Source organism: Azolla caroliniana, unplaced genomic scaffold (assembly GCF_043228905.1).
Source record: "Azolla caroliniana isolate FFs.n. ecotype wild unplaced genomic scaffold, voAzoCaro1.0.p SCAF_5, whole genome shotgun sequence".
Taxonomy (NCBI): domain Eukaryota; kingdom Viridiplantae; phylum Streptophyta; class Polypodiopsida; order Salviniales; family Salviniaceae; genus Azolla; species Azolla caroliniana.
In genome coordinates, this window is record NW_028230440.1 from 733,627 (window position 1) to 761,575 (window position 27,949).

Consider the following 27,949-nt stretch of genomic DNA (forward strand, 5'->3'; position numbering starts at 1 on the left):
TACGTGTGTTAGCAGCTCGGAGGTATTTGACATCTATTGTCACCTGGTTCACCACCAATAGGATATACATTGGTCCAATCCCCGAGAAAACGACATCAATAGGATGAAGAACTCCATCGATTGATAGAAGTGCTTTCGTGAGGCACATGGAATCGACACAAAAGGTCACGCCTGTCTATTGGCAAAAAACTTAGACTATGGAGGGATAAAGGCTACATATCTTACTCTAGACATTGGTCCTTTTTCAACCCAACCCATGTCGTCCTCTTATGCTCCATCACCATCACTTTGGATCAACCGACGATTTTCATCAAGGTTCCTATGCTCCTGCACAATATATGTATGCCTTCAAACCTAAACTTCTCGTTCAACCTTCAAAAGTATTGGGAGTCAAACTTTACATTAGTAAGCCATATGCAACAACAATTGCATATCACTTATTTCTTCCATGACTCCTTACCCCATTGACAACATATCGAGGGGTCACTGTGGAACATGCACAAGAATGCCAAAAGACAATGGAGACCATGGGTACCCATATATAAGGCACATAGACCATGTTATCGTTGCTCGCATATCCAATATTTGTGGCACATGGCCATCAATTGTTGATGGATTTATAGGTAAAGAACAACTTTGTTGGATCCTTTAATTGTTACAAAGCCTTATTCGTATCCAAGGTTTATGCACAAACCCACAACGTCAACTATAATGAGACCTTTTCCCTTGTTGCAAAAATGACAACCACATGGACCATACTAGCACTCATTGCAAAAAATGGGTGGCATATTCGTCAAATGGCAATCAATAATGCCTTCCTCCAAGCAGAGCTTAAAGAAGAGATACATCTTAATCAACTTTTCCCAAAGCGATCATCACGACATGTACCTTGGAGTGTTGCACTTCCAAGGATCATTACTGACTCCCAAGGGGTCACCTTCGTCTCGGTGGGATAACTAAGGGATTGGGAGACGTCATTCCCCAATGGCAAAGATTGTCATACATCAACACATAAAAGCACTAATCGCTCTATTGGTCCGTACAATCACAAAAACACTACATGCTTATTAACTTAATTAAAATTTAACATGCACCTTACACTAAGTAAGAAATATGGTAGTCTCAATTAAATAGATAATTACTATGACAAACGTAGGAGGTGTCTCGATTTAATAAATAATATGAAATAAGAAACATGTATATCTCCATGAATTATGTGGGAAAGTTACATAGATGAAAGTAGCTCTTAGTGGATGTCAATGGGAGAGAGAGAACAAGGACCAAATAGTAGCCCCAGATTCACGACACCCAAAGGCCCTTTTTACATAAGAGCTATTGTCACATTTATAAAAGTTGGAAACCCTAAAGTGTCTGTTTCACATTATATGCCAATATTAAAGGGATAGTCCTTTACGAATTACATGTGCCCGTGTTTCTTACCTATGTCTGGGCTATGAGTAATATACTTTAGCTTAAAAAGCTAAGCCTCATAAGCTTGTTAAAACTAAAGATACACATTATTTTCCTTAACATTGCCTACAACAACGACATGGATTCAAGTTGGAATCCCACATGGATAATATGTTGACATGAGAAGGCATTGTAAGGAGGCGAACGAGTATTGTGAGTGTGGCAATTGAAGAACATGCCATATTTGCATAACATTAATTTTAGATGTCTGGGTCAAACAACTATATCCACTTGTGATTAACTAATTCTCATGGTATAACATTTATGATCACGTATATTGTGAATCTACTAATCCTTCCATCAAGAATTTGAAGTCTCTACTTCCATTGCATTTGGAATGAAGGATACAGAAAAACTTGACTACTGCTTTGGAATCCATTGTTTATATATTTCACAAAATCTTGATATGCCAATGGCACTAGATTGTGAACTTGATCTTCAAACAAGGCATGGAATGTTGCAAGTCAATCATAAGCCCACTTGATCGAATCACAAGATGCAAACTTACACCCATTCTATCATTGGCATAGTACGGGCAAATAATTAGTAGGTTGGTGCTTAATGACCTAGCATGTTGACCTTATCTATACGATCAAACTTCTTATCTAGTTCGTGCAAGAATCATGTAATGTGTATGCTAAGTGAGCAATGTGTGTGAATGAATTCATGGACCATGTCATCTTTTGAAAGTAGCAAATTTAGTCCCTCTTGAAGGCTATACAGAATGCTACATTGATTGGTCGATAGGGGGAAACATTACTTTGTTTGCTCACCATGTGGGGTGGCACCCATAAGTTAACGCCCTCCATGCCTAAGCAAATCTAGCATCTAACATCCAAACTCCCACCGTTCTATTGATCCTTTTATCTTTGATATCTGGCACGACGAATTTGGTCTTGAGAGGAGAGAACTCGAGTTCTCTCTCTCTCTCTCTCTTTCACAGACACACACACACACACACACACACACACACTCTCTCTCTCTCTCTCTACAATATCCCTTTAATATTGTACAATAAACTTGTTTGAGAACACGAGGACATGGTTTTCATATGGGGGTCACAGCGTGTCGTTACTAGGACATTGATCTACATACTACCACAAAACAACAATGTACATATGTAGATGCTGAGATGCAAGTTAAGTCAACTGAAGTCTAGTTACCCAGATCCAGGACTGTAGCTTTCTAGCGATTCGGGTGTCCAAACCATTATATAGAATTTAACGAGTTAATATATATATATATGTATGTATGTATATGTACATATATGATATACATACATATACATATAAATTTATAATATATATATATATATATATATATATATTATAAATAAAAAGTCTAGGAGACCGATAAACAGAAAGGTCTGCGCTTCCTCGATACAGATCTTTGTCGCCCATCTTTGCAAAGCGCCCAGAAGGACGAACCCTGAGCTCGATTTTACCTCAAGCTTTCATCTTCTCCTTCTTCAAAGTCTGATAATCAGAGCACACTCATTAGGTACGTCTTTCTTCCTTATAGGTGTTCACATAAATGGATGGATTCTATTTATAATCAAAATATCTCACATACCCATTTGTTCTGTTTCTTTTGACATATTTTCGAGGAAAATATAGGGTTTTATACTAATTGTACATAAAATTGACCATATAATTGCTCCAATACCACATGTAAATTGCTCTTTGGGGGATTGACCAAGGGCATATTTGGGAGGCAACAAAACCTTGGGGCATTTGGGGAAGATTGTATTTTGGGAGTATTCCCATCTGGCACAACACTCTACTCATATGGCTTTTTGACTTCTAAGACACTTACAAATTTGTGGGTTCTGTTCAGGCTATCCATATGATTTTCTGACCTCTAAGACACTTACAAATTTTCGGAGCACAGCTTATTTACCCATCTGTTTTTATTCCGAACAGTATAGATTTATTCATCACCTAACAATGTTAAGTGGGCAAACGAAGGTATGAGAAAAATAATTGTAGAAACATATCATCATCATCATCACGAAGTCAAGCTTTGCGTCTTTGGTTACAGGAACAATTACAAACATGAACATTAGGGGTCACTAATTGCGAGTTGTGGAACATTACAAACTTGAAGATTAAGGTTTGGAAGGTTTTTTTCCTCATCTCATTTGCTCGCGTAGGTAGTTGGGGGGGGGCGTACGAATAGCTCATCATTAGCTTCACTCAGTGTTCTAATCCCGGGCAATGGGGCCAAAGATGCAACATCTTCCTGTGTCCTTACTCAAAACTACTTATTTGGGTGTTTTTCTTGAGAACCACCTTGAGGTCTGTATGTGGTACAGACTAACATCTACTCTCTTGTTGATAAGATGGGTAAGAGTGATTGTCAATCACTTCTGAGCTACTTATGCGCAGATTAACTACTAAAGGGAACTCTAATACTAGTCCATGACTTAAACACTTACACAAGATTAAGTAAACACTTAAATTCATGTGAGACTTTTCCAAGGTGCGAGCACTTCATAGGAGAGAGACAAGCCGAGAAATCATCAACATGGTTTAGCTTCCACCAATCCACACTTACTATAATTACAAGTTATGATGATTACAAAGATTAAGCTTATAATTTATAATCTAAGATATGGTGCACAGAGAGAGAGAGAGAGAGAGAGAGAGAGAGAGAGAGAGAGAGAGAGAGAGAGAGAGGGAGGGAGGGAGGGAGGGAGAGAGAAAAGAAGAAAGACAGAAAGAAATATTAACGTCTTTTTAGAGGCCAAAATGGCCAATAAGACCAAACAAGAGATTACATCTTAAGCGTTGTCCTGGATTTGAGAACAACAAATCAAAATAAAATAAGTATTACTCAGTAAATATAAAAGTAAATAAGATAAAATAAGTATTACACAGTAAATATAAAAGTAAATAAGATAAAATAAGTATTACTCACTAAATATAAAAGTAAATAAGATAAAAACAGACGAGGGAATCTGGTTTCAGAGAGAGAGAGAGAGAGAGAGAGAGACTTAAGCTTTAGCTCTAGGAGATATATCAAATGAGAAAGAACCTTCACAAAAGGTTTATAATTTTACCTTTATAGTTCTTCCTTATTGATTAATATTACAATTGTGTCCCTTTTACACTTGGGAGAGTATAAAGCTTTATACATAATACCAAATACTTGTATGCTTTTCTGAGCACATCACATTTGGCATACATGTTCACCAATGCAGTTCCAAGTGGAACTTCTATTCCCAACAAATCTTGTTTCTTAACCTCCTCATGTATCTCTTCTCTCATCCCAAGGCATCCTATGCTACCACAGGCTTTCAGGATGCCAATATATGTAACTGCATCCGGAATAATGCCCTCTTCTCGCATGCTTATGAAGCAATTTAGAGCTTCATCACGAAGCCCTTGCTGTGAATAATCTGAAATAAGCACACTCCATGAGGTGACATCTTGACTTTGAATTGCATTGAATACTTCTGTGCTTTTTCGAATCTATTGCATTTGACATACATCTGCACCAATGCAGTGCAAAGAATGATGTTCTTTCTAAGTAACACTTTCGTTGCAGACCTCTATGTGTATTTCCGCTTCTCAGTTAACCAATCCTATGCGACTACAAGCTTTTAAAATGCAAACACAGGTGACTGCATCAGGTGATAGGCCATCACATTGCATTTATGAAGCACTCTAGAGTCTCATTAGCAAAACCTTGTTGGGTATACCCACCGATTAGTGCATTCCAAGCCACAACATCATGTAAAGAGAGCTCATCAAAACTTCTTGTGCTCTATTTAGCATGTTACATTTAGCATACATGTCTACAAATGTAGTGCCAAGGATGGTATTTTTAATTTTTTAGTAATGATTGTTTGTCACTGAACTATGTATCTTATTTCCTATCTCAAATCGATCCAACATTTCTGCAAGTCTTCAAAACACGAACAAAGTAACTGCACTTGGTGTATGCCATCATCACACATCTGTTTGAAGCAATCCATAGCTTTGTAACTATGTCCTTCATAACATAACCAGAGATGAGGGCATTCCAAGATACAACATTTTGTATCATAAACCTCATCGAAAGTTTTTTCTCTTCTGTAATTCCACTGCACATAACGTAAAGACTAACTAAAGCATTGTTGATGCAAGCATCCTTTGGAAATGCATTTTCTCGGACAATTTCAGCATGCAATGTTTGAGCTTCATTGAGATCTTTTCTTTTACCACATACTTTTATCACTTCCAACAAAGCATTTTGATCATGAAAATCATTGTAAGGAAGATTTCTTGATAATATTTCCTCAATATTTGTTCTTGCATATGAACCAAGAGATGCTTTACCTGATAACTTCACAATGAACTCAACAAGGATTCATCACACTCCCCATTTAAAAAAATGGTGCAATTATCTCTTTGGAGTTGAAAACTCAGCTGTTATATATGAACTATACTAACTTCCTCCTTTTGAAGAATATTGTTTTAGTGTATTTCTTACCTTATAGAAAGAAAGACTGAAAATTTATCCTCCTGTTCTTTTATTATGAGATTTAAGTGTTCAAGCACACACTCAGAATTCCTCCCGAAGGACAAAATATATATGCTTGATCTTATGATTTACTTTGATAAGATCAAGGAAATCGCAAAGCCAAGAAAGCACAAAACAATGCCTATATTGACTATATAAGGTTCCATCAAGGTTTTAAATGTGGGCTGCAGCTGAAGGAAAATCCCCAAATATAAAACAGAGCTTATGTTAGTTGTACATAAAGTTCCTGAAGATTGCAAATGGGGCCTAATGCTGAGGAGAAACATTAAGGCTAAAGAATGTACAAACGGTGTCTTATATTGATTTTACATAAGTCATAAAGTCCATCACAATCACCATGTGACCTAATTTCTAATCATAAAAAGACATGAAAAAAATAAATCAAGGTGGCTGTGAGCCATGCATAAGAAAGTTTTAGTGTATGACGTAATAGTTTGTGTATCTATTTCTCACTAATTTTTCTTTGGTCTCTAAGCATGTAATTTCTAATACAATCTTTATTCTTCTTTTAAGGAATGGCTTATGCAGTTCCCAATAACATCTCTCTGCATTCTCTCAGAAATTGTAAAATAGTACATCTGGTATTCGATTCTGTCTATTTTCTCCCTGTAGCATTATTTGACAAGGTATGATGAAGTAAATAGATTTTTCTACTGTGATTCAGGTTAGGCATGCACAAGGTTATCACAATGTTGCCGGCGATATAGATTATAATGCTTACATGTGCTATGACTATGTAGATGCTGCTCTCACACCATTAGGATGGAAACAGGTAATTCCAATACTATGCTTAGTGTAAACCCCCTCGTGAATTGCTATTTAAGATTTTTCATCTAAACCACTCATTAAATGCTATCCTTCTGCCTGTAAGCGATGGATAAAAAAAGTTCTTGCTTGCATAAGTTGATATGCTGAAAGTTTATTTAGAAAACTCCTTACGTGCTGATTTTTTATGAAGAAAATGCACCACACCCTTTTCAAATCGATCTGCTGATTGTAAATCATTCTTTTGTAAAAGGACTGGAAAACTATGTCAGAAGCATTCGAGGCATATTTGAAAAAATTCTTCATCTTCAGGTTCTTCATAAATAAAATGAACCTTTATCTTGTTTTGATCGTTTGATATCCCCTTTAAATGTTATCATTCTGAATGTCAATATGTGTAAAAAGAAGGATTGCCCTGAAGCCCAGAGCTTACCATTTCTATGTTCGTATTTCGTATTCATCTCTTGTTGATCAGGAACTGTAATGAGGCTTGAATCTGACTTCTTGAAAGTTTGATGGAAAATCTCTAACATTTGCAGGTAGATCACCTGCATAGCCATTTGGAGAGTATTGACCTCATCAACAAAGTGGATCTAGTTGTTACCTCTCCAATGATGAGGTAAATATGTGAATCAGTTGGGATTTAATATATGTAGATTTTTAAAAGATTTCACTGTGGCATATTTTTATTTCGCAGGACTATGCAGACTGCAGTGGGTGCTTTTGGTGGAAATCTATATAGTGAGGATAACCTAACCTCTCCGCTGATGGTAGAAAATGGTGGTGGAAGTACAAGGCCTGGGATTTCTTTCTCGGGTTCTCCGCCTTTCTTGGCAGTGGAGCTATGCAGGGAGCATTTGGTAAGGTTTTTGATATGCCCCCAGTTAATAGTATGTTGCATTAGATACTGTGGAACATTTCTTTTTTAAGCTTGCAATGGACTGCTTGCAGTTATTTAAGTATGGTTAGTGCAATGCATAGTTGTTAAAAAACGTGTATTCTACGTTTTAGAATACTCTGAAGATTCTACACATATTCTACGTTTTAGAACTGCCGTTTTTCAAATTTTCACGTATTCTATGTATTCTACGTACTTAACAAGTATTTATCATTTCAAAAAAGTTTAAAATTTAAGAAGTATTTAATGTATTTTACAAGTATCCTACACGTATTCTAAGTATTTAATGTATTTTATCTATAAAATACATATTCTACGTATTTAAAAAAAAGTTAGAATACTTAGCATACGTATTCTACATGTATTGTATGCTAAGTATTCTACAACAATGGCGCAATGTATTATTAGCTTACAGCCTTGGTGGTTTGTTCTAAAAAATGAGACAACATTTTAAGATGTATTCTCTTGTTTGGTCTAGGCCATTTTGGCCTCGTAAAAGACGTTAATATATATCTTTAATTTTGATATAGGCGCCACAATATCACAGACTTGTGAGTTCCTCTTCAGTTATTTTTTCCCTTTCAATAAAGCTCATTAGTTGCTTCAATTATAGTCATTTATTGATGTTTAGGATGAGTTCGTCCATATTGTCTGACCTGCATATTTAATTATACATTTATATTACTTGTGCTGTAACAAACTTACCAAAGATCCCTAAATGGCTGCTCAGTGGTTAAGGAGGAATGGAAGTAAAAATATCGTGATGATAATTAATCAACTAAGGGAGAATAGACATTCTTTTAACACCTTAAAGCATGTAAAGATAAAGATACTGCAGTGAAAGCTTGGAAGTATAATATAAATAAGTTGTAGGCAGCTTGATCATTTGAAATAACGTACAATGAAAAACCGTGAAAAGGATAATGTGTTGATCAGAGGATTGTATCTATTGAGTCAACAGATAGAAAGAACGTTTCTGAACTTCTATGCAGAGAAATGAGGGTGCAAATAACAAGTCACTCAGTCACTCATCTCACACACATTTCAAAAGAAATTGGATGAAGCCGAACTTTGAAATAATGAAGCGCATGAGAGGATAACATGCCATTGACAACTGCATGTGAAGATCCTTCTGTTTTGTTTGAATTATGATTTATGGAAAGTCATCAGCATAGTTGAACATTAATGCATTCAATTGTGTAAAATGTTTCTTTTTTGAAAAATCACAGCATGCAATGCTTGATTTTGATTGAGAAATGCTGAAGCAAAGACCTAATCATTAGTATAAAGGCTGGTGATTTTCTTTCATATACTTTGGGTTTAAAATCCTATGAAGAAAATTCCGATATTTGTTCTCATCATAAAACAATATTTTTTAATTTTATTACTCAGGGAGTGCACCCTTGTGACAAGCGGCAGTCCATCACCACTTACCAAAAAGTTTTCCCTGGCATTGATTTTTCAGAGGTACATACTTTCATACTGTCTCTCCATTTACTTATTGGCAATGAGATTGAGTGTTGGATACTATATTAAATTATATATATTCTGAATTTTTTTGTGATTAAAACCCATATACCAGATAGAGAGTGATGAGGATATCTTATGGACATCTGATGTACGTGAGGCAGATACAGAACTTATACAACGAGGCAGAAGGTTCCTTGAATGGTATGTTGTATCATTGAACTAAGAATAACCCAGAATAGCCATCAATTTGAGTAAATGGAGATGCACTACAACCTTGGTCATTGACACATCCACAGGCTCTCCAAAAGAAAAGAGAGAGAGATCGCAGTGGTGTCTCACAGTGGTTTCCTCTCCCATATGTTGAGTGTTTTTGGCGAAGGATGCTCACCAACTATTCAAAAGCAATTGAGGAAAGGGTAAAGCTGATTTTTGATATATCTGCATTTGATGTCATATTTATGGCTTTGTCTAATTTGTACTTAACCCAAAACTACACTTATACAATGGAAGTACGTATATATTTCTCTGACTCTTTCAGATTCAAAAATTGTGAGATGCGCACCATTGTCCTTGTTAATCAAAGGTAAGAATCCAAGTCTTTTTAGGTCATGGTATGTGGTCATATATTTGGTTTGTTGGAAACTTTATGCTTTGTACACCTTGTCATTGTTGTTCGTACCACATTCCTCCAAGAGTCTCTTAGATATTATTACTATCCTGTTATTTATGATTTTACTAGAAAGAAAGAAAGATATATATATATATATATATATATATATATATATATATATATATTAACGTCTTTTAAGAGGTCAAAATGTCCTATAAGACCAAACAAGACATTACATCTTAAAATGTTGTCTCGTCTTTAAGAAACAACAAACCAAAATAAATAAATGTAACGAAACAAAAAAACAATTGCAATAGACTAAGACATGACTAAAGAATCTCATCATCTATATATGTAATATTCTCAAATCAGATATATTATGCTTTTTGTCTTCGAAAGATCCCTAGCATAGGTTGATCAAGAATGGAGAGGTCTTTGAAGCAAAGGAAGCACCTGCAATGGGGGGAGAGAATGACCTTTATCTGTCGATGACAGGGATGAAGGTATTTTGGTCCACGAGGACAATGCTTACGTGCACGACAAATTGCTCAGGAGCCAATTTATGTTGTGTGTAAAAGTTGCGTTAAAGTGGACGACTTCCTACCAAGAAATGTGGGGCTGATCCATGTTATTTTGTTTTCTAAGCTGATAATATCAGTTCGGATCACTCTATTCGTTTTGATGGGAACAATCTAAGCTATATTAGAAGAAAGAAAGAAAGAAAGAAAGAAAGCATCCAGTGGCGCCACTGGGTCTAGATGGTAGATTTGCTTGGTGAATGTGTTGACTATTAAGTTTCAGGTAGATAGTATATTCACATGCATGGAGTGGATGATAGTAAGAGAGGAGATTATTGAGAGGAGATTATTGAGAGAGAGAGAGAGAGAGAGAGAGAGAGAGAGAGAGAGAGAGAGAGAGAGAGAGAGAGAGAGAGAGAGAGAGGTGTATTTTTGACAGTGAGTTGGGGGAATCTATCCCTGAGGATTACGAGGGAGGAATTCCCCGTGGTGCAGATGTTACCAGTGAATCTCTTGATGCAGTTGGTCATGTCAATGGCACATAAATGCCTTCCCATTGATTTATATACTATTAACATATGCAGCTTCTTGCTGCATTTTCATTATTGCCTCTTCACAACATCAAAAATAAATTTATTCACAATGCATAATTAAATTGTTGCAAAGTTCACATCACTTGTTTTTTAACACTTGGGGCCATGTGCTCTAATGCTCTTTCTAAGATCCCTCAACTTGGATATTGACAGATCTTCTGCACGATGTGTTTATTGGGATCTTGGAATTTAGATTGATTCATCTCTTACTAACTCAAAGTCTGATTATCATTGGCACTTATCACTCGTAATAGAATCCAATTAAATGTTTCCTCTAGTAATGCTTCTATTCTATTATCATATGAAAATGACGTTGGAACATAATTTCATTACTACATTGTGTAGTAGATTGATCTTGTTACATTTATTGAATTCTCCCATGCAACGAGGGGGATGTGTGTATATGATGGTGGATCTATTGTGTACTTCTATGAATGCTAGGTAAAGCATTTTAGTCGGATAAATGAGAAGAGAAGCCATAAATTATAATACGGCAACATTGCATGCTTAAGAGTCATGGGTAGAATTCTTTGGGAGATGGTTCATATGTGGCAGCTGAAGTTCCTAACTTATTTATGCATAGCTATGTATGCTTCAACCTGAAGATTCGAAACCCTCTCTAGACTAGTCCATAACTCAAATGTAAATGTCCAAGTTCCTTCGTGGACTGATCCGTAGCTTGATCTAAAGGTCTAAAACCCTCTTTGAAAAAGCAATGAAAGTGACCTCACATCTGTTAGTAGGTAAACCTTCCGTTTATAGGCCGCATTACTGTTGACCTTGAATCTCTTCATAGCTATGACCTTGTAGAAGTGTCTGTATGTTTGTCTAAACTATCCATGAATTCACAACACCCGTGTATAAACATGTTATAACACAATCACTGACCTGCCTTCAATTTCCACTCTGCGTTTTGATTAGGTTTAAAGAATGGGATGACAATTGGACATTAAATTATTTGCAATTCTCTTATTGACTGATACTAACTAATACAATAAACCTCAAGTTCGCCATCAAGAACACAATTATTTGCTGACCTGTCTTCAATTCTCACTTGCGTCTTGATTGGATTGAAAGAATGGGATGGCAGTTAACAAGAACAGAATTATTTGCTGACCTGCCTTCAATTCTCAATTGCATTTTGATTGGATTGAAAGAAAGGGATGACACTTGAACATCAAAGTGTTTGCAATTCTGATTGACTTATGGTGACACAATAATTAGGTGTCTCAAGCAGATCAATGCAAAAATGAATGAGATTAATATGTGGCCATACGGATTGTGAGGTGAGGTGAATACATGCGCGAATCTGCAAAAAGGAAGCAGAAAAGGTCAAATGGGAATTTGCTGAACTGTTCAGGTGTTGGACGATCCGATTGCTGTTGGAAAGAGACGGTGAACGATCTGCAGAGAGAAAAGAGGGGAAAAACTGGCTCTGCTTGGACGGAGGGAGGGGGGTGGATATGGAGCTCCATTTCCCCCCTTTCTGCTTCTTCATTCGGAGTTGGATTGAAGACGGGGGTAGTTTATAGAAATTCATAGGATCCATGATCACTTTTCACAACTGAGATCGCGCTTTAATAATTGCTGTCACACGTAAGCCCAATTTCAGACAGAGCGACTGACAAAGTGGCACAGTGAATTAGCTTTTTATTCCCTAATAGATTTTAACTAACACCCTCGGGCCTCTCCACAGACAGACAGACAGACAGACAGATCGATAAACACAGACAGACAGACAGACAGATCGATAGACACAGACAGACGGACGGGTACATACATTAATGTAACATTGGATAATTCTCCAAATCTGACTCCCCAAGTAAGTGAAATGGAGGACAAGGGCATGTCCGAAAATGTCCGAAAATAGGCAAACTATTCGGAAATTATACTACGTAAAAGGGGCATCCGCTGTAAAAGATTTTCTTCGTTGATCTCTCCCTCCCTCCCTCCCTCCCTCCCTCCCTCCCTCTCTCTCTCTCTCTCTCTCATCAGAAGTCCATTCATTTATTCAATTAGCCTCGACCTTACATGTCTGTCCCATGTCTGTCCCATGTCTGTGAAGCTAACTGTCTGATCTTTTCTTGGAGGAGGAAGATTATTCAGAGGTTCGTTCTGGTTCTTTCCTTCTTCTTCTTCTTCTTCTTCTTCTTCTTCCTCCTCCTCCTCCTTTGATTTTCTGTTGCCAGATATTTGATGCATTCAGAATCCTCTGAGAATCCATGGAATATTGATTTCATTCTGGTGCTTAATCATTTGGGTAATATTTTCTGGCTGAAAATACTTTGCCAATTCCTGTCTTCTGATGAAAGTGTTTCCTCGAGAATCATTTGCTAATTCTGGCCTTTATGGAAGCTTTTCCTCGCAAATCCATTGATTTTCGATTTGATGAAAACTTTTCAACCGCTAATACTTTGCTTATTTTTGGGCTTTATAGAATATTTTCCTCTGCAAATACTTTCCTCTCTCAAATCCTTTGCTAATTTCTGGCCTTCATGACAAGTTCACTATCACTTCAATTTGATTTCCTGCAGAAAAGCTAGACCCAAAGAAGGCTGAAAACGATCTATGAAAATGGTACCATGATCTATTTATTGAAGGTTTTCTAATCAGTTTATGATTTTGAAATGATATCCTAATCAATCGTCTAGATAGATTATACTAATTAATCAAAGATGACCTCATTGTGTATTGATTTCCTGAAGATATGGATGAAAGCAAGATCTTAAAATTGTGATTCTAAATGTTTTTCTTTCGTCTCCTTCTTGAATACTTTCTAATAATCAGTATCCACGTCAAAATGTTGTACTCCAATCTCTTCTTCCTTGAAGGCATCTGATCAGTTTATGCTTCGAAATCTTTTGCACTGTGGAACTTTTCTTTCTAGCTTTTACGGGAAGTTCTCAGTTCTTAAATTGCTTTCCTGCAGAAAAGGCTGAATTAGAAGCTCTATGAGGGCAAGAAATTAATTCTCTCCTTGAAACTTTCATCAGTATCTGCTGTACATCAAAATCTTTCTCATTCATTATCTACCTTAAAATGTTGTATTTTGATCCTTCTCTTGGAAACTTTCACCTGTTTATGGCTCTGAATGTTTAAAATATATAATTTTCACTGCAGAGCCTTGCATTATAACGTTTATGCCAATTCCACCGTCTCTGGGAATCCATAAGCTGAATTAGAGGTTCTAAGAGGCCACAGCGATGGTATATTTGATTTCTTTCTCAAAGGACTTGCATCAGTATCTACAATGTTTGATTTCTACATTGATCATTGTATGCAATAATTTTTTAAAATTTTGCACTTCTAGGACGGCAAAGAAACAGTTGAACAAAATGGATCTGGTCCTGAGGGAAAACAAGATAATGGTGAAAGCTTTTCCAGCATAAAAGGCGAGCTATCATATTCAGCATCAGAGTCAGAACGGATACCTAAGACTTATAAAGGAGTTGTGTACCATATTGGAGTGAACCGACTAGGTCATCATTATTGTCATCAGCGATTCTTAAGGATACGGGGAAGCCACATTGAGATGTTCAAGAAAGATCCAGATTTGAAGAATGCTGTGAGTGAAATACAGAAAAACCACATTAATACTAATCCGCAGTTTTTGAGTTGGGTACGAAGGTAAATACTAAGGACAGAATTAAAGGCACGTAGGACTACATATGAGTCCAAAGCTGATGCTTGATATACCTTCGCTTAGTTAACTCCATAAATATATGGATGATATGTTGAGTTCTACACTTAGCACACTATTGTGACGTTGTATATGTATGAACATGATGCACAATTATTTCTGTTAGTTTCCTTTTGGAACTCCTAAAATTCGTGATTACAAGTTGCAAAAACTTTGAGATTCACACCATAGAAATCTGTAGTGAATTGATTGCTATTTCAAATTCAAAAGAACTTTAACCGCTCAGTGATTGGTGAAAATGCTCACATTATTATGTGACGTGCGTTAACTCTCCAGAAACCAATTAGGCAAGGTGTTGCTGGTAAATTTTTGAAGTTTGAAGATGCAGGACGCTGTCAAATTGATGATAAAGTAAGTTCTCCTTTTAGTGTCTGGAAACAAGAAAAACACTCTTCTGGGATTATCTTGATATGATTGTATAAACTTGTGAACCCTGAATTTTAAATGTTTCATTTATGATGTATGCCCCATCCTTTCTTGTAGGCTCTTTATGTAACAAGGATATTGAATTCTGTGGATGGAACGGTAAAGGGTGAAGTAAGTTTTGATTTCTAGATTGTTTCTTTGACTATATACATACTTCTATCCATTTTCCTGATTGCTATATTGTGGTGAATCCCTGCTTAATACAGATTGGTTGTGAAACAGCTTTTGATGCAAGCTCATGGAGGGATGCATTTCTGTACGCAAAGGAGGAGGTACTGCTTTGTTGCAATCCTTCTCTCTCTCTCTCTCTCTTTTATAATCACGTCTGATGCTTTTTGTTAGGCTAGCTGTAATTTCAAAAACAATGAAAATGAAGATTTGTCATTCACCTACTCCTTTCAGGCAGGAATATATTCCCGCAGTGGCCACAAACTGGTTGATGATACAAATGAGTAAGACTCTTCCTTTTCTTGTTCAACCATGGAGATTGTGTATGATTTATGTTGCAGATTGATAATATTTCACTATGTTGGCTCACGAAAGGTTTAAATTGACTGGACATCGACCACGTGTACGTCGTTATGCTAGGGATTTAACAAATCTTATCATGATCGGTAATACTATATCCAAAGATAGTTTTTTAATTACAAAGCTCTTGATTTGGTTATGCAATTATAATTTACCTTTGACCTAGGTTCTGATAACTTGCTCGGGAAGGGGACAAAATGTTCGCAAATACTTGGATCAGATGTGTATAAGTTGGAAGATACTGACTCTAAAGATGAACGCCAGTGGAATTGTGTGCGTTTAGTCAATGGTGTATATCTAACTTTTAAGTGCTGCCACTTGTTTTGTCATCAGTTCATGTGGATATTTTGAATTCAGCATGGAACACATTTAAGTGTCTTTTCTACTGTGGTAATATTTTTTGGGAGTGACTTTTGTAGGTATACGCATACTTGAGGATGTGTCTGCATATATGGTAAGACCTTGATAGCTTCTGGTATACATTATTCCCATTCCTTTACATTTTATGCGTGTGTAAGATAGTAAAATAAGAGTCCATAGTTCTCTTATCTACATCAGTTTCATTTACTGTCTCATTGGTCATTTTAGCCTAAAACATTGTTATCCCTTAAGTTTGAATGTCTAGGTGTCTATATCATCACCCTTTCACTATTTTATTGCTATTTATTTTGGTCGATTATCTAAAGTTAATGTTTATATGATGTGTGCAGGCAGAAAAATTAGTGATACTGAAAGCTGTTGGAGTTATAGAAGCTTCTTCAAATGTCGTATTTGAAATGCTTATGGATACCAAAAATACATATCGTAAAGGGTAAGAATGGAAACATGTGAAAACATTCTAGATTTCTCTTTCACAGAAAATATGATAGAGATTTTTACGCTCGATATGATAGGTGGGATGTTTTGACTGGTGACTTGAATCTCATCGAAGCAGTTGATGGTCACTGTGATCTATGGCATGGAACTTTTGATCTCAAGTATTTAAGATGGTCTGTGTCTCTCTCTCTAGGTGTTTTTAGTGTTTCTTTCTCTTTCATTTTTATTTTTTATTATGGTTTGCTGGCTTTTAGTGTTTGTTTTTGGGTTCTTTTTCTCTTCTTTCTCTGATGCACAAGTAACCATATCTCTCTCCGATCACATATTGACCCTCCGAGCCCTTATCAAGGAGGGCAGAGCCCATAATAGGACGATTTATTGCTGCTTAGTGGATTTCAGAAAAGCTTTTGACATTGTGCCACATGCTCAGCTTATGCAACAGCTAGAAGCCCTTGATGTTCCTATAGATGTGCAATGGGGGATCTATGCACTGTATGAATGTGTTAGGAAAAGTGTGGTCTCCCAATGGTTTGTTACAGGCTGTGGCTAGCTCAATCGGGAGTAAAACAAGGATGCCCACTATCAGCCACTCTCTTCGGTCTCTATATAGATGAGGTATCATATTACATACATGTAGAGATTTGGGGGTTTGGGAACATGCCTAGTGGGTATATCTATACACATATTAATATATGCTGATGATATTGTGCTGAATGCTGAATCTCTGGATGGACTACAAAGACAACTAAACGGCTTAAAACTATTTTTTAAGGACAACAGTTTGTCAACAAACATGGATAAAACTAAAGTGATGGTGTTTAACACCAGTCAAGCATGGGTAACAAGAACAGAACCAGAATTCATGGATGAGATTTATTCGTGGTTCTTCGAATTAACCAAACTGTCTACAAGTTATCTCCGTTTTTTTAAGATGATGCTATGTTACAGTAAGGAACTATACAAAATGCATAGGTTTCAGAAAATGTGTCAGACACTAGGGAATGTAATAGTCTACTGATGACAGCTATACAAATCCTCCTCTCCTTTATCCTGATGCTAGTAATGTATGTTAGAATCTCAATATATTATGCTCTTTATTTTGCTTTTAATCAATGATTTCAATCTCTTCAGGAGGAATCGCAAGCAGGATTTTGTATTTTCACGCACATGGCGTCGTGATCCAGACAATTCATATTGTAAGACATTGGCTAATTGTTTACTTATTTTGTCTTCATGTTTGACTAATTTCAATGTCTGCATTGTAACTTTTCTGATATATGACATATTTCATGTTAGAATCTCTTTGTATTACATGATGGGAGGTAGTTAGTGGGCATATTAAAGTTTGAATATAATAAAAAGGGGAATATCACAGCTAGTTAATGACACTGTTATTCAACCTTCTAATCTTGACACTGTTATTCAACCTTCTAATCTTGGCGTACTTAGCTTACCAAAGGACATTATTAAAATATAAGCTGCAAACTGTTAATTAGTTTATGGAGAATCTTAACTTTTGATTTATGAGTGATTCTTTTTTAAAATTAAGTTTTGTAATCTATTTATTATTTTTGAAAGAACATTTCCCGAACTATCTTGTCAGATTTGGTGCAAAGATACTTCTATATATGCTTGAGTGGAGGATTATCTTCCAAAAAAGGGAAGAAAGAGGCCAAAATGCCCCGCAAGTCCGAACATAAGATTACATCTTAAAATGTTTTGTCATCTTTGAGAGAAAAGCAAAATAAATATAACAAAACATTGGGCACTAAAGTATCTACATATCTAAGAACTTAAAGTTCTGAAATTAGATATACTGAAACTTTATTTTGGAATATCTCCAACATATCTGTTCGTTGATCGAAGTCTTGAGCAATTGGGGGCTCAATTCAAATTTCACAGATAATGGAATTTCTTTGTCGATGTCAAGGGTGATATGACTGTGGCCCAAATGTTCATGGCCTACCTTAATGACACATTGATATTGTATGATCTATTGTAACTGATTTGGAGTGTCTTGTTTCAGACACCCCACTTCTGATGTTCTTTATGGACTTGTAGCATGAGGAGTGATGGACATGGTCTCTGTTGATGAGCTCGTTGTGTTGTTGTCCAACAACTTCGCTCTCTGTCTCTTGAGTTTCAGCAGGAATAGTCATTAGAACTGTTGGTCTTTGTATTTCAATTCCTTGTGTCGTTGGCCAGAACCTTATTTAAAGAGGCAGTCATATCTCGCTATTCTTTCATAAGTAGTACAATGGTAGACGTGTTCTTCCAATTCCACCCTTCGATGGCACAATAGGCAAATCTGATCATCCATAGTTTTGCATGCATATCTGTATATCTCATTTCTAATTATTATGAAGAGGTCCTGAGCTACCCCACAACTCTATGGAGCACATGAGATAGATGTGTATCCTTATAAGGCCTCGTTATAAATCTACCTTATGTGTCTACCAGAACTGCTTTATAGTTGGCTATCTTGCAATCAAAAGATGTTGTGGGTCTGATCCATGTTTGTTCATTATCCAAGTTAATTATATTGGCTCAGATCACTCTGTTCTTTTTCACTTTAGTCATGTTCAAGTGTGGACAATCCATGCTATATTGGAATGGGTTAGTGTGTTTATACTTTGTAATTTGGAATGCCATCCTACATATGTACAGAGTGGAGGTTCTCATATCATCATTATTGCTTCAGTCTGATTTCAAAGGTGGAATTTTGTATATTATGAACAATTTGAATAAAATATGAAGTGGCACATAAATAGAGGAGAAAGCTGTGAATAAGATGTAGACAAATAACTCCCATTGAAAGGAGTAATTGTTTGTTGTTCCAAATGAATTTTTAAGTGGAAAAGTAACAAGTAGATTTGTACAGGAGAGCTTCAAACGGGGCAGTATATCAATTCACATTTAGATCATTTACTTCCAATACTGTACTGTTTTATTCAGTGTTCATTCAAAAAACTTCATGTGCATGAGTCTGATGATTGATGCTGACCTTCCTTTAAACTGCCGATATAAGATTATGAATGATCGTGAATTTCATGTGAATTCAAGCCATTATTCTGGAGTCACCACCAAAATCAAAATTTGCAAAGAAATCTGGCTTTCAACGGATAAAGTTGAATCGTGAGTGTTTCTTTGTGTCAACATTTTCCCTTCTATTTTGTTGTAGTACAGAAGCTCATCAAGGAGCCTCAGGGTGTGAATAAATTGATTAACATATTGACTTTGGACTTTTATATGTTGCAGCAACTATTTGGGAAATCAAGCCTCTTCCATTCAATAGGTCTGGTAATTCAAGATCACTTGTAACTCAAACTATGGAGATACGAAAAACTGGATGGGGGCGATGGAGTAGAATGAACTATGCTAAATTGGATAAAACTATACCTTATGTTATTCTTTGTCAAGTAGCTGGTAATGATTTCTTCTATCTAAAAGTATAATTGACTTATTTTCTTTATTGATGTACTTTAGTGAGTGAACTCCCATATATACCAAGTGAATGGGATATGTGCAACATCCTTAATGGCCATACCTGGTGTAACATCCTTGATGGGTGCATGTAACCTTTGAGTCTCTAAACTGCACGAGAAAAAAAAACAGTTTTATCCATTTAGACCCGGTTTTAATCTATACTCTACTGGTTAGGTGTGTAACCATACCATACTTCAAGTACAAGACATTTTTATTGAAGCTTGGAGTTCTAGAACATATTTAAGCCTTTACGATATCATCGACACATTCTGTTTCTACTTTCAAGATTATAACTATCAGTCTGCTGAGGTACCCTTGATCATTTTCATTTGAACTTATCTCTTACATGATGATAATCCAGGTCTGAGGGATTATTTTGCATCGAATTCTATTCCTGATACCACTAGATCCACAGATGATGGAAAACAAGTAAAAGTTTCGAGGGACTTTATGGAGTCAATGGCGTCTTCAGATGGTACAATCGAGGAGTTCTATGATGCATTAGCAGCAGAAGATCCCGAAGAGGAGGAAGAAGAAGATGATGAAGGAGAAGGTGGCCATGAGGTGGAAAAACTAGAAAAGGTTGCTATACACACTGTATGCTTGATATTGTAATATGGTATGATAATTTTATACTCTTAGCATCTCATACAGCGTCCTGTCGCTTCTTTTCTGACCTCAGAGCTTTTTAAATTATAGGATCTCCTTTGGCTTATCAGGAATTTTCAGTGGAACATTATCCCGATGTAACCTTATAGAACCTAAGCTGCATATATTGGACAGTTGTTAGAGGAGCTTCAATCCTAGTTTGGGCAAGAGTCTAGATTTTTTTACTGTAGTGAATGTATTCCATGTGATAGGAGCATATATTGGACATTAATGTTTCTTGAAATGTGAATGTATTCCATGTGATAGGAGCACGAAGCAATCAGTAGCTTCCCATCCATGAAGACTTTATTGTAAGCACTGTCTGGCACAAGTAGATATTTGAGTGGCTATTAATTTATGCACATTTATTGCTGCAGATATCTGGGCTAGCCCAGATAGGCTGAGTGAATGTTCATTTTCATCCTTTGTCCACAGCTACCATCCTTGTGACACAAGTGGATGTGCATAATAGATTTGTTGTCCTGGTGCTTCTACTCGAATATTTTAGGATCTTATCTTGATGGATATCCAGCTGACCTTCTGTCTCTTAGTAAATTGTAGTGTCTACTGATCTCCAACAAGAATAGCCAAGCCCATTTCCAATCCATGCTAAAAGAAATTTGAAACCTTCTAAGAGATTGATACCTTTAATTTCAAGCTGTTCTTCAACTGCCATACAGTCTATAACCCCATATGATGTGGATAAATTGGTAGGATGAGCACTTTACTCATTTGGTGACATGTAAAAAGTACAATTGATAATGGATCATTGGCCCATGTCATCTGTCTGTAATCTGATAAAGTTTCCAAATTCCATATCCAAATATTGCAGTCTGAACTGTAGTCCAGTTTCGGAACTTAATTATTTTCGGTCATATTACTGAAATTTCTATCTGTTGACATCTATTTTGGAGATGTTAATGCAGCATCTTTCTTATCTACTGAATACAAGTTGACTTCAGAAGCAATGAGACCACATTCTGATGCCAATATAAATTGTTTAACCATCTCTTTATTGATTTATTGTACATGTCATTTATAGTTAAATATTGTTGCATTTATGATAAAAATGGTTTGCTTCCGTTACAGCCAGCAAGCCATAAGTTCAAAGCAACAACTCGTGCTCTAATGGCTCTTACGCCACATGGTAATTGTGTATTTACACCTCATTCTCTTGCTGTGTATTTGTATTTATAGTCTTTACTCCTGTTATACAGCAATAGCTGAGGCAAGCGAACTGGTTTCTGGTGCCAATTGCGTGGACATAAATTTGAGTCAGTTCAAGGGATCGTTGTCTCAAGCTATCACAGTTAAAGACTCTAGTTGTTGGATGGATCCTGGAGGAAGTGAATTTATGGTTCGTGGACAGTCATACCTGAAGGACTATATGAAGGTAGTGCAAGTATATATATTTTGTGTATCCATTTACATATCATTTCTATGATATCTGGTGCATATGGTGTTGCGTACACATTGGAATGTGATGCAAAACAACATTGTTAAAGACCTTCCTGGGATATTAACTTGATTTTCCGTAGTAGGTGTGTGTGGTTACTTTGACCATGCATATCATGCTTGTGCGCTATTTAGTGTACACACATTTCATATAGACAACCATATTAGACAATTCAGTATCCAACAGATTTGAGACCTTCCAAAGCAAAGGTATTGAAGATTTGCACTTAAGTCATCAGAATAGCTGGTTCATTGTGGAGATAATCATTATTGGTATGCTGAAATGCAAGAATGCATCTAATCACACTGCATCTGTTCCAAGATGGGTTGGATTCCACACCTGAACATGACCAAATTGGAAAAAGGAATAGAGTGATCTATCATTAAATGTTATAACGAAAAAACATGGATCATCCCCACAATGCCTCTTGGTTGGAAGATGAGCCACTTAAAGGCCCTCTTTTTACATGTCACATGTTGGATTTATCATTATCTCTTCTTATATGGATACAAATCTTTCACACACATTATGATATAATGGATCACAAAATTGAATAGAGCTAGAAAATTGCAGGTCCACAAACAAAAAAGCTAAGCCATTTTTATTTGAAGATCAACCCGACAATATCGTGTTGTACATTGAGGACACAAGGAAGGAAATAGATGGCGAAACCATAGTACTGAGGGGCTGCTAAATTCTTCCCTCCTGCAAAATTCTGTAGAAATTAGAATATAGAATGGATTGTTGATGATTCCCAATTTAGCTGGCATTGATGGCTATGCACTTATCCTCCATGAACAGATCCCCCCCCGCCCCCCCAAAAAACGATTTCTGATAGGCCTCAGAAATCCTTGTCATTATTATCTTGACATTTTATTGGGTAACCAAGCATGATCACATAGACATTATTAGTTTGAACCTCAAGAAATAGTTTCTGATCCAAAAATACCAATATAACTGGTCCAAATGTAAAGGTAAATGCTCATCACCATCTAACTGTATCCAAATATTTGTCTAACTCTTGGATTACCAGTACCAGAATGTTAGAGAGCCATAAAAGCAGTGTCTTCAGCAAGAATCTGTTTCCTAAAGAATTCTTATAACTCAATATCCTTTCCTATGGATTATTTTCTGGCTTTTGAACATTCTCTACTTTTGAACATTCTGTATCTCAATTTCTTACAATGGTTTTGAGTCAGAACTATGTAACATGGACTAGTTGCTGAATATTCATACTGTACAGTAATGTACAAATTTAGAGGTTTGTCCATTGCTTCAGCAAGTAGAATTGAAATAAGTATGTTATGAACGTGAGCATTTTAGATATATGTATAACTTCTGCAATATTTACATGTGCAGATTTCTGGTGGCAAGCCGTTATTGAAGCTTCTTGCTGTTGATTGGTTTCGGTCTGAGAATAAGATAGATTTGATTGCAACAAATAGAAATTATCTTGTTCAGGTGACTCTGTCATCTTATACTTTTTGAAATTTGTCATTATGCATCCCATCTATTGCAGTTGGCCCTAGGATAAGGAGTGAACATATTATTGTGTTAATGGTATATCCAGATTACATTTATGTCTGGTCAATGTCATCTTAAGTATAAAGTATGGTGGCAGCAATAGAAGTGCTATGATCTATTGACAGTTGAAAATTAGGAATAACTTTTTCACGATATTAACACTAATGACATAATTAATGATGAATCCAAAATAGAAGAGGAATGCGTAGATGCAATAGAAACTTGTGTTATATCTCAAAAAACGAAGCTGCCATACATAGGCTGTGTAGATGGAGCTCATTGGTTCCTAATGTGGCTTCTCCTATTCCTTCTGGGAGTGGACATTATGGTTAGGGATTTACCTAATAGGTTATGTAGAAAAGGTATTAGCCTCTATTAGCTTTGTAATGTTTTCAATAATTTCATTTTACAACAGGGCAAAATTATTTCTTCAGTGATTTTATTTTAGTGATGTTAGGTAATAATGCTGCAAACAAATCCGTGAATATCATGCAAATACATGATTAATCTATCATCTTTTGTGACAGTCTGAAGCAGGACAGAAACTTCCCTTCATTCTCGTTATCAATTTACAGGCAAGCAATCATTTTGAACTTCTGGCTCATAAATTGAGCATGGCATTTCTCATTGTTTTTCTTATGTTCTTAAGCAGCACTGATGTAGTCATTTTTTATTGGATTCGCAAGACTGGTTATTTATTCTTGAGTTTCCATTTGATTATTTAGGTTTCTAGCTTTATTCTTCTTTGAATGATTGTGGCAAGAAATACCAATTAAAACCCCAGCTAATTAGAGAGTTATTTGCAAAAATTTGGATGAATCTCATGGGATATCTTCAACCACCACAATTCTCTCTTAGATACAAGATCTACAATGAAAAAACTTTACCGAAGTGATATTTACAAAACTGAAAAGCTTTGCATGCATGATGCACCTTAATCAACCCATTGCTCTGTCTTGAAGCTCTATGAAATTCTAGTTTTCAGTAACCCATCTTATGGCAAGAAAACATGATTGGTTGGAGCCCCGAAAAACTTCTCATTGTGCTTTTGCGCTTATCTCATGGCCACCAGTAGTCTTAACCAAAGCATCTCCAACATTCTATCCATAACCGTTTTCTCTTAATGGTGGCCCAGTTCTTCAGCCATTGAGGACTATTGTCACACAGGGTAAATAGTAAGGAATTTCATGGACTCAATTTAAATGGTTTGGTAAATTTACAGATTATGAAACCTAAAAGTACAGAAAACAAGGTAATCTTTCAAGTTTCTCACAGTATTTAACTTATGTTTGGCGACTACAACTTGTAATTCGTCATTTTATTCTAATATTTGGAGAATGCTTTAAAGTTCTGGAACCACTAGGCCAATACCAACCCCCCCCCCCCTCCCCTCCCCGTCCAATCCACAATATTCTTGTACATCAAGAATGCTGCCTGCCTATTTTCCACAGTTTCCTTCAATAAACGATTATCGAAATGAGTTTTTCCTCTTTATTTCAGGTCATCTAAGCAAGGTTTCTATTTCTTAATGCATTTCTATTTCTGTGTGGTATCCAAGATACATACAATATGCTATTTTAAATGCTGATGGAACAGCTAAGTCACGGTCTCATAAATACCTATTTAATGCTGAGTGAGAATCTTGTCCAAGAATCCCATTCAAATTACAAAATATTCTTTTAGATGTTTTAGTACAGTTCTGAAAACGAGACTGTACAACTTCAAAAAATTAGAAAATATTAAATGATATAAAAACGTTTTTCTAGTTTAGTTAGAGAAAGCTGAAGGGCCTTTAATCCCAACAATTTTTGCCTTTTGAAAACATTTATATAACATTGAACTTGGGATCCATGACCATGGCTGTACATGGATGATTTTTATAGATGGAATTATCTGGGCAAAGGAGGTGGTCAGTCATTCTTTTTTATTTATCATCTTTGTGAAGATTGGTATATCTATGCTCTGCTTCTTGCCCACTCATGGTTCTCTAACAGAACATTAGTAAAATCAATTTGCAACTGGTATATATATATATATATATATATATATATAGAGAGAGAGAGAGAGAGAGAGAGCACTAAGTGTAGATGGAGTACTGTCAATTTTTCTCTCACTATGTCAGTAAGATGAACTGCAAACTTGATCAGTGCACATATTTAGCACTACTAACATGTACACGATTTGCACTACATAAGTTTCTTTTATAGTGGATAACCTAAGAAAACGGTTGAGGCCACACTCTGTTTATTAACCCTGGTTTCTATTGTGATGCTGAATATAGTTCCCTAGTAATTGGCAAGGAAATTATGTTGATGAATCAAAATCTATGTTTTTAATGTGGTTTCTTATTATCAATTGAATAAAAACCACACAGGTTCCAGCTGATCCAAATTACAGCTTGATATTCTATTTTGGAGCTGATAGGCCAATCACAAAAGGGTCTTTGCTAGACAGGTTTGTAAATGGTTCTGATGCTTTTCGAGATTCCCGCTTCAAGCTGATTCCTCGAATTGTTGAGGTAAGCATTTGCCCTATCTTATAGCTTGGCTATGAATTTGTATTATTGTATGGAAGGGCAACTTAAGAGTTTCCCTCAGTGTGAGAGTATTTGTTTTTCAGTAAAAAGTAGTTACTGGCATTTTGGGGAAATGAAATAACATGGGGTTTCCTCAAATAAATGAAACTTGGGTGCATTTAGAAAACAATGGTTAAGTGGGGGTCGTTTTCTATTTCAAATCCTCAAAATTTCTCAAGAAGTTTCATTTTCTTCAGGTTGAATGAAGAAATTTGTTATATGCACCTCAATATCAATATAAACTTTGAAATAAAATTCATCCACACTTAATACAGAACACTTTTCAGATATAGCTGATCAGAAGAAATTAGCAATATTCATGACGTAATCTAGACAACGGTTTGAATAGGCAACTTATAAACACGTTTGGCATGTACCATATGCGACTTGAGTAACACCTACTTCAAATCCATCAAAGAACTCTATCAGATCACACACAAGAAATGAATGAGCTAAGATTTTAGAAGATTAAACTGGAGGGCAAAGATCTAACTTTGGTAATCTTGTTGGTAGGGTTATTGGCTTGTGAAGCGTGCTGTTGGCACAAAGGCATGCATACTTGGAAAAGCTGTGACTTGCTCCTATCTCCGTCAGCAGAATTTTTTGGAGGTAACCTTGTCATTGCGTTTGTGTGTTGAAAACATTTTTTGAAAGAACATAAATTCTGCCTGAATGTTTTTCATTTGGATATTATTAGATTTATAGTTTTCCGTTATGTCACTGCTAACAAATGCATATATCAAGCACATACATACGTTGGTATTTAAAATCTTGAAATTTTGAGTACTTCACAGATCCTAGATAACTAATAAGGGAGAAAAGTTATTCCACATGCAACATACATATAAATTATTAAACTTTGTAAAAATAAAGTATTTATGAGGTATATTATATGACACAATCTCATTAGCATATGCAATTTAGATGAGGCATACATAGTATGATACATGATCTCTAGCACATGCAGCATAGTGCTTGCCCATTAAATTTGTCTATTTCAACTGTTTAAAAGTAAGAAATCTTCAAATTATAATTGCCCTTTTATAGATTGACGTGGATATCGGATCATCTTCTGTGGCAAGAGCCATCATTAATCTTGTTTTGGGACATATTACAAGCCTTGTGGTAGACATGGCTATCGTAATTGAGGTGCTATACTTACTTTCCTCAAATCTCTATACGTTTGTATTTGAAATCGTTATTGTAGAAGTTGAACTTATTATTGTATTACTTAATGAAGTGCATACTTGCAGTTGGTATTGTAGAAGCATGTTTCAGTGTGTGATTGAAGTTGTTATTATTGTGAGCATATTGAAGTGCAATGCATAGTTGAAGTGGTTATTGCAGACGCATATTGAAGTGCATTATTAAATAATGTGAACTAATCATTTTGTAGAAACATACTGGAGTGCATTGTTGAATAATGAAAACTAATCACATTTCTCTAATTGGACAGGGAGCAAATGAATCAGAACTTCCTGAATATCTTCTTGGCACAACACGAGCCATTCGTATTGAACTAGATGATGCAACTCCATACATTGACACCATGACATAACACTCCCAACACAAAAATCTTGTTGTATTTCTCACTATGCATTCAGTTGATAATCGATATAAAGATTATTTGTCACATAAATCTTCACGTCTATGACATTCTAGGTTCTCAATGGTGCCTAAGATAAATGCGAGACAAACTCTTCATGAAATCATTCAAAAGAGTGAGTAATGTACTCCACAATAAATCTATACTAATGGTTTATTTCTCTCAGAGAATTTTCATAATTGTTATCACTTCAAGTTGATAGTTCTAGCTTCTAAAGTAATAGGTAACAAACACAAGATAAAAAACACATCTAAATCGAAAATAAACAATGGAAGATCTTTAGATTCTTAATTTTTCCCAAGACCAATATTGGTATGTGATGCTTGCTTGCAA

At 35.9% G+C, this 27,949-nt stretch overlaps 3 protein-coding genes across 5 annotated transcripts; 2 read left to right on the forward strand and 1 right to left on the reverse strand.

The window, feature by feature from the left end:
• Positions 1 to 2,803: 2,803 nt before the first annotated feature.
• Positions 2,804 to 11,128, forward strand: LOC147863475 (phosphoglycerate mutase-like protein). Of its 2 annotated transcripts, none has more exons than XM_087319658.1 (10): positions 2,804 to 2,970; positions 6,511 to 6,578; positions 6,662 to 6,769; positions 7,302 to 7,381; positions 7,460 to 7,622; positions 9,053 to 9,127; positions 9,243 to 9,331; positions 9,427 to 9,546; positions 9,669 to 9,713; positions 10,698 to 11,128. In XM_087319658.1, the coding sequence occupies exons 2-10, from the start codon at positions 6,513 to 6,515 to the stop codon at positions 10,801 to 10,803; spliced, it is 852 nt and encodes a 283-aa protein (XP_087175784.1). In that variant the 5' UTR covers positions 2,804 to 2,970; positions 6,511 to 6,512; the 3' UTR covers positions 10,804 to 11,128. The 2 variants fall into 2 exon arrangements, with proteins under 2 accessions (XP_087175784.1, XP_087175785.1); XM_087319659.1 differs by lacking the exon at positions 2,804 to 2,970 and adding an exon at positions 3,344 to 3,437.
• Positions 4,560 to 6,336, reverse strand: LOC147863476 (pentatricopeptide repeat-containing protein At1g15510, chloroplastic-like). The gene is made up of 3 exons (XM_087319291.1): positions 6,307 to 6,336; positions 5,428 to 5,799; positions 4,560 to 4,943 (listed from the first exon to the last, which is right to left on the reverse strand). The coding sequence occupies exons 1-3, from the start codon at positions 6,334 to 6,336 to the stop codon at positions 4,560 to 4,562; spliced, it is 786 nt and encodes a 261-aa protein (XP_087175417.1).
• A 1,744-nt stretch (positions 11,129 to 12,872) lies between the features above and the next one.
• Positions 12,873 to 27,917, forward strand: LOC147863477 (protein ENHANCED DISEASE RESISTANCE 2-like). Of its 2 annotated transcripts, none has more exons than XM_087319244.1 (24): positions 12,873 to 12,959; positions 13,972 to 14,057; positions 14,162 to 14,416; positions 14,828 to 14,902; positions 15,035 to 15,088; positions 15,184 to 15,249; positions 15,380 to 15,429; positions 15,521 to 15,591; positions 15,672 to 15,794; positions 15,925 to 15,959; positions 16,216 to 16,316; positions 16,399 to 16,494; positions 17,453 to 17,517; positions 19,385 to 19,456; positions 19,580 to 19,747; positions 20,169 to 20,389; positions 21,545 to 21,602; positions 21,673 to 21,848; positions 23,271 to 23,372; positions 23,963 to 24,010; positions 25,810 to 25,953; positions 26,524 to 26,619; positions 27,058 to 27,159; positions 27,467 to 27,917. In XM_087319244.1, exons 2-24 carry the CDS (start codon positions 14,055 to 14,057, stop codon positions 27,566 to 27,568), a joined length of 2,283 nt encoding a protein of 760 aa, XP_087175370.1. In that variant the 5' UTR covers positions 12,873 to 12,959; positions 13,972 to 14,054; the 3' UTR covers positions 27,569 to 27,917. The 2 variants fall into 2 exon arrangements, with proteins under 2 accessions (XP_087175370.1, XP_087175371.1); XM_087319245.1 differs by having other exon boundaries at positions 12,951 to 13,111.
• The last annotated feature ends 32 nt before the right edge of the window (positions 27,918 to 27,949 follow it).